This window comes from Lolium rigidum, chromosome 6 (genome assembly GCF_022539505.1).
Source record: "Lolium rigidum isolate FL_2022 chromosome 6, APGP_CSIRO_Lrig_0.1, whole genome shotgun sequence".
In the NCBI taxonomy this organism is placed as follows: domain Eukaryota; kingdom Viridiplantae; phylum Streptophyta; class Magnoliopsida; order Poales; family Poaceae; genus Lolium; species Lolium rigidum.
The window spans coordinates 202,087,529-202,094,510 of NC_061513.1; the positions used below are offsets into that span (position 1 = coordinate 202,087,529).

General features: G+C 45.8%; 1 protein-coding gene across 1 annotated transcript; it reads right to left on the bottom strand.

Annotated features, from left to right (window-relative positions):
• Positions 1-68: 68 nt before the first annotated feature.
• Positions 69-3,620, bottom strand: LOC124667316 (GDSL esterase/lipase At1g09390-like). The gene is made up of 5 exons (XM_047204618.1): positions 3,166-3,620; positions 1,887-2,072; positions 1,173-1,327; positions 815-1,085; positions 69-615 (listed from the first exon to the last, which is right to left on the bottom strand). Exons 1-5 carry the CDS (start codon positions 3,572-3,574, stop codon positions 365-367), a joined length of 1,272 nt encoding a protein of 423 aa, XP_047060574.1. The 5' UTR covers positions 3,575-3,620; the 3' UTR covers positions 69-364.
• Positions 3,621-6,982: the final 3,362 nt, after the last annotated feature.

Genomic DNA, 6,982 nt, shown 5'->3' on the forward strand with positions numbered 1-6,982 from the left:
GCATGTGAGATTTGTAAAAAAAAAATAACATAAGACATAACATTCTGAGATCTGTAGGTGATCAAATATATACAAGAAAAACGTCAGTTCCTTGATTAAATTTCAAAAGAATTACACACACGTCGCATGTTTGAGCTTGATTAGACCAGCTCTCTGTTGGTCAACTCACTACTTTTTCTGCGCTTGAGCCCTGAGATCTGTGATCGGTGATAGCTCGCAGCTCACTGGTCTACTGCAGCTTGGCCACATTCTCATCATCTCTGGTAGTGGTAGATTAACCAAATAAATCAACATGGAGGTGGATATGATCACCAGTCCGCCGCTAGAGCAAGGGATACACGATATCTATCAACAGGACTACGGACTACCCATCGTGAGGTGTGGTGGAGTTGACAAGGCTTGCGATCTTGATCCTGGGCTTGGAGTAGTCGCCGGTGAGCAGCTTGGATGCGACGATAGAGTTGGCAACCTCGGTGAGGTGGACGCCGTCCCAGCTGATGAACCGTGCGTCCATGTCGCACAGCTGCATCTCCCCCGACATGCACATCTTGAAGTGGTTGTAGTTGTAGGGCGGGCCGCCATTCCCGCAGCAAGCCATGAGGGGCCTCTCAATCCCTGCATATATGGAGAGACATACACACACATGTATATAGGAGAAGAAACGTTAGTTAATTACGAGGCAACAAGACGTATTTAACTGAAGAACAGATCAACGAATTAGGAAAACTTGCACGTAGAAATTGAACACCGTAAAAGACCTCCTTTTCGAAAACAAAAAGAAAAATCTGGTCTGGCTTGGGATCAACCGACTTACCGTACTTGGTGTGGTTGGCGACGAGGTCGTACTTGATGACGAACATGTCGGTAAAGACAATGGTGGCGTCGGCCATGCGCTGCCGGAACTGGTTGCAAGCCTCGGCGAGCCTCTCGTTGAAGAGCTTGGCGACATTGTTGTACTTCTTGAGGCAGCCGTTGCCGTCGAGGTCGCTGTCGTCGTCCCTCGGGATGGACAGCTTCTGCGGCAGGCAGCCCAGCGCCCCTGTCCCGTGGATCCAGAACTTCCTCGCCCCGTGCGCGTACAGAGTCTACACTCACATGTAATGTTCGTTTGACGTCTGGTTTACCATAACTTATCATTTACTTACTCAGTAATTCAGCCATGTTTTCTTTACCTCAATACCGAACTTGATATGAGCAACTACCAAGGGGATCTTGGCGACCACTTCATCATAAGGAAGGTGAAGATAAGCAGAAAGATCATTTTGTCCGATGTCTATGGCGTAGATGGCGTTCCGGAATCCTTCACCGTCAATAGGTGTCCGCTGGCCTGTATCTCGCAACATGTATTACTAGTTGTAATGGGGTTTTTTTCTCTCTCGGAGAGCTTCTCTTTCTAATTTTATATACGGCTGAAAAATAGACTGACCATATATTTATAGGAAGGACTAGAACTTGCTCTTGACAAAAGACAGATCAGAATATTTACAGGACTGATTAATTTTGTGTGCGGTGTCATATCAGCGTCAATGATTCTTTCTCTTGAGTCTAGCTGTGAACTACGGAGTAGGTGGAAACATGCAACTTCATTTTATATGTTCAATCATGGTGTATGCAACATATGCTTTACGCATGACGGGATAGTTTGGGACCATCAGTGTAAGCTTGTGCCTAAGTCAAGGCTCAGCAGAAAAAACTTGTATAGTAAGTAAACTAAAATAATCTTCTGCTAAGAGCGACATACAAACCGAAGCCAACAGAAACAAAATAAGCTACTGATATAATACTTTTTCCCAGACGACAAGTTGTTGTTTTATCGGTTCAAATTTTGGACGTTTGTGCAGAGAAGAAGCTGTTAAAATAAAGCGTGGGCATCATCCACAACCAACCTTTGTTGATGAGCTCGAAAGATCTGGTTCTGAAGTAGAGGAACTGATGCAGCTGCACGTCCAGCGAGAACGGGGATCCTCCTGGCGTCGCAGTCGACCCGCCGATGGCGAAGTTGACGCCATTGCTGAAATCCGAGCCCAGCGCCTTGAGGTAGGGGCTCAGATAAGGCGTGTTTAGGCTCTCACCTGCAAAATTAAGGAAGGGCATTGCCTAAATAAAATGATGTCGGCAAACATGCGGAGTGCACTAGTGTGGTGGTGGATTGTCCCACACATACTGATGACTGATGAGATGTTTTGTCCTGGAATTGCCCCCACAGCAAGTGTACATGTGGATCGAGTAGTACCCATCTTCCCGCATAAATCACCTTTGCGATCACATTACAGCGATGTCCCGTTTCCGATCAGCGTACGTGTCCTCCACACCTTTTGCGCCCATCCCTTTCCCTTAATTTCTTTTGAACACTTTTATTTAAGATCGCTCTTTACTTTTCTTAGACTAAAGTTTGCCCTTTCTTCAAAGTTTCAGAAAAAGAAGTTGCCACTACAGTCTGCCAAGAATAAACGTTGAAGTTTAGGCTCACCCTGGCTAAGCGTCTATGCACACCGACACTAGCTAGCAGCATGAATATCTTGCTCTCAACAAGTCATGAATTTGGTTAATGTCCTGATCGCCAGCCTTTTTCTTTCTTTTTACATGTTCAAGCTCTCACTTTGTTTTTCTTATCGTTATGCTACTTCGGTGTGTAGATTCGTGTTCCCACTAGTGCCAACTATGTTTAGGATTGATTACTGTAAACTAGCTAGCCTATAATTTTGTTATATTCTCCTTAAAAAATTGTTAAATTCCGGTCAACTCGCTCTGCCGTTGGATCTTGATTCAACAACTCATGCATACCACTAGAGTGCCCTTTCTTTTACTAAAAGAGAAAACACCCACCACGACCTCCTGCTCCTCCTCCGCAAGCTCAAACCGAAGTTTCACCGCTGTTCCCAGCCAAGTCCCACTTCGCACGAGAGAAAGGAAGCATATGTGACTGAAATTTGACACAATTCATGCCACAACACATCAAAGCAGTTCTACTTTATTTGATCGTGAATTTCATGTTAAAAGGAAGCTATAGTTTCCGACCATAAACTGGGAAACAGAGGGTGCGCGCCTACGTTTTTACTGTTGCTGGACTGAACCTTAGAGGTCGTCTCGTCCCTCTAGCCTAAACACCTTGAATGTGAGCAGCAGATAGCAAAGATTATCAAGTGTTGGGGTTCGGTGACTCACAGATGAAGTCGATGACGAGGCGGCCGTCGGTGAGGCGTCCGGTGGGTCGGCGGAAGAAGGTGCGCCCCTCCGGGAGGGCAATGTTCATCCCGTTTGCGGCGGCCATGCCGCCCGTGTCGGAGTTGGAGTCCCCGAAGTTGAAGATCACCACGGGAGACCGGCCAGCGCTCGCCTTCTCGCTGGCTGCTGCTGCTTCCCCGGCACGGGTGGCAACGGCGAGGCCGCTCCCCTGGGCGCCCGGCCAGGACCCGTACCCGGCCGCTGCCACCGCGGCTGCCGCCGGCATGTACTTGAGGCAGGCGACGACGAGGACTGCGCCCACCCCGGCGAGCAGGACATAGTACTGCAGCCGCAGGCTGATCTTGGTGGCGCTGACGCTGCCTCCGCCGTTCATCAGGCCACTGGTCATGCCCTGGTCCTCTCTCTCTCTGCTTCTGTGTCTCTCGCGCAACCAACACAAGTGGCGAACTGGCTCCCCTCGAAGTGTGTGTGTGTGTGGTTGTGTACATGTGTATATGTAGGGAGCTGACGGGTCGAGCCCACCGCACTCGGAGCTTCCTTGTCGTCCTTGATAAGAAGGATCAATGGCAGGATGCGATGCATGGCTTTTCAGTTGTCACACATCTCATCAATGAGAGGGTCCGGATCAGAAAGGTAAAAGGTAAAGGATGCTCCCGCATACGCGCGCGCGCTCGTGCTGCAATGAATATTGGTTTTCAGGCCATGTCCATTTGCGTGACCTATTTTGTGTTCGTTTTAATCGGGCGCGGATAAAAAATTGGTCGTTTGGCCATATATGTTCGTTTAGGGTGGGATAGCCTACTGACGAACGAATTTATTCGCCGTTTTTTCAATTTCACTAAATAGGCCAATATATTAGGGAAATAGGCCATGGAAACTAAAAACATATTGCTCAAAACCATGGCTATTTTAGGAAATCACATAGTTCATAAAAATATTGTCGAATGCAGAATAAAATGACTCAAGTTCAATAGAAATGCACAATGTATGATAGTTATGTGCGATCACGCATCGCGTTGGAAGATGATGGATCGCTTCTTCTCGAACCAAGCCCTTTCGTCCGGCTCCATGAGGCTCACATCGGTGAGCATGATCTGGCTCTCATCCGCGAGCAACTTGGCATCAGTCTCAATCTCTGGATTTGTATGGCTTGTTTTGTGAGGTCGATGAAGGTGGCACATGTGGCCTCTATCTCAGCGCTACTTCTCCTCCTTCTTGACAATGGCCTCCCCTTCTCGGCCATCATCACCTTCAAGGTCTCACTCAATGCAAGTGTCAAAACATCACGCTTGAGACCGGCCTTGGTGGCCATGTGGCCTCTTGGCCGTGATGCAAGTGCGCCCTTGATCGGTTCTTCCTCATCAACATCAATGGCCGTCACCACCCATGCCCCGACATTCCTGATGTTGAGTTTGTAGGCCTCATAGCCTAGCCTCCACTTGGGGCAATCCTTGACCTCCCTCCAACAGTGGACCGTGTGGTAGCCCTTCTTCCAAATAACCTGGAAGTGCTCCAAAGCACAGGGTAACCGTTAGATGTGCTAAAACGACAAGCCATGTACACTGTCGGCTTTAGAATGGCCTTACCACATCGACAATGTCGAGGCCACTAGCGGGGCGGGAAACCGTGTCATCAATCGCCGTGTGTAACTTGTTTTTTTCTTATTGGATGTAGCCCCATCTTTTTTTGATTAGCAGTTGGTTGCAGTGACTATGAATTCATAAGGGGCATGTTGCTGGCACTCATGAATTCTTGGTTGACCTTCCTCCAATAAGAATTTCCCTTTTTCTCGGCACACAAATAAGATCTTGGCTAATTGCAACCCAAGGTTTGCAAAGGCACTGGTCCTCTTTCTTTGGTGTAGCCTTCGGTATTTTGGCTCACCTTCTTCTTTCGATCAATGGCTTGGGTAGCGCCTTTGGGGCCCCCAAGGCCGAGTCCACCATCATCGGCATCGGTATCACCCTCACCAACAGCATCATCATCAACGGCCGTGTCTTGTCCCATTGGTTAGCCAAATTGATCGAACAGTGGCTCCACATCGATGGTGTACCTTTGAGTCACTCCTTCCGTGCCTAGGCTGACAATCCATATGGACTAATATTTTCATTGAGTTTATATGAAGGAATACTCCATAGGTAACTCTTGTAGTACATGTGTTAGATTCAAGTGTCGATGTCATGAAGATAAAGATATACCTTGAGTATTGGCATCAAGATCATCGATTTGAATAGAAGAATATGATATAATCAAGAAGAAGAAATGAATATGGAGTTCTTGTGTGGAACTCAATTTATCCATGCTCTAGCTTATGAGTTAAGCAATGAATGATCAATATCTTGAGAGTTTTATTTCAAGAGAAGAATTCAAGATATAGCTCTATGTCAAAGTCATAATGCCTGATGAGTTGAGTCATTGTTGAACAAGACTTGGAGGCATCAATCAAATCGAGAATTTGTTATGTGCCTCAAGATATTGTGATAGAGCATGGGGAGATACAAGGTTGATCAAGATTAAGAGCGATGATTGGATTCAAGTTGGTCAACATAGGAAGCATAAAGAATGTACCATATGGTATCATGTGATCTTGTGGTATGTTAAGCCTTGTCAAGTATGTTTTGTGAAGTAAACCATCATATATGTGTATCCTTGTTGTCTGTGTGGGTTAGGTATATTTTCATCTGTATGCATCAAAAGCACAATCTCATATAGCCCCATAGAGGATGGCATCAAGTGGTGATCGTCATCAAAGGTTGAGTAGGGAAAGTTCAAGATAAGCATATCGAGAATATCATGATTGAAGCTTGCAATTCATTTGGTGATAATGGACATGTAAAGTTGTGCCTTAATGAAGCAATCCCATAGTAGTGTATGTGGGTCAAATTGTGGATCTTCACGAAGCAACAATGATCAAGTGAAGCATTCCGACTTGAATGAAGGATGAAGCGTTGTTATCAATATCAAGCGGGATGTGCAAGGAAAGGATATGGCCTTTCTAAGTGTTCATTTTACCGGTCTCAAGGTGGTTGTTGGGTGACCGGGTAATAGGATAGATAGCCCTACTATCAAGAGGGGCTTTAGGTTAACTAACTTAATCGCATCGCCTTACGGAGCTCAATCATTTGCATTCTTTGCATCCCTCTATTCTTGTTGCTTCTTTGTGTTTCTCCATGTGAGGTTCTTCAGCTTGTTTCTAGATTATCAACAAGCCCAAGTTAATCGAAAATGGGATTCGTATGCATCTTCTATTGAGTTCTAGAGGTTGGAAGTTTTATCGGTTCTTCGTTTTGTGCCATTTAATGTGTGCTCCTTCTTGAGTTTTATAGTCTTCATTAGATATATCTTGTTCTTAGCTTTTCAAAAAGGTCAACTTTGCTAAAAGTAGAGTACAGATGCCAAAGATATCGTGTTTTCGTAAGGATAATTCTATGCATGTAGTCCACACGGTCTACCGGGTCCAGAACCGAAATTGGTGATTTTGTAATAGTGGGAGCCTGGTTCTGGGTTCGGTTTTGGTCCGATTGTACTGGGTTAGCTACCGGGCTGCCCGTTTTGGCCCCTAAACAGTCATATTTACTTTTCCAATAAAAAGGAGTTCTTCTCAATTGTTTAGCAAGAGTACGAGAGCTTATTTTATCCCACCATTGTTGACTTTCTTGAGCTTGCTTCCTCTACCATCCCTCCTATGATTTTTGCATCTTTTTGAGGGCTTTGAAAGAGGAGATCTAGATCTATAACACCTCCACCAATCCTTTCCTCCTCTAAGTGAGGGGAACTCTTGGGAGCTATATGTTGG

Bases quoted from the DNA above. Each gene is read 5' to 3' on its own strand.
- LOC124667316 (XM_047204618.1), bottom strand. From the start codon at position 3,574: ATGACCAGTGGCCTGATGAACGGCGGAGGCAGCGTCAGCGCCACCAAG. The intron at 1,328-1,886 runs GTTGGTTGTGGA...TGCGAGATACAG, and splicing joins TTTCGAGCTCATCAACAAAG to GCCAGCGGACACCTATTGAC. The intron at 1,086-1,172 runs GTAAAGAAAACA...ATGTGAGTGTAG, and splicing joins ATATCAAGTTCGGTATTGAG to ACTCTGTACGCGCACGGGGC.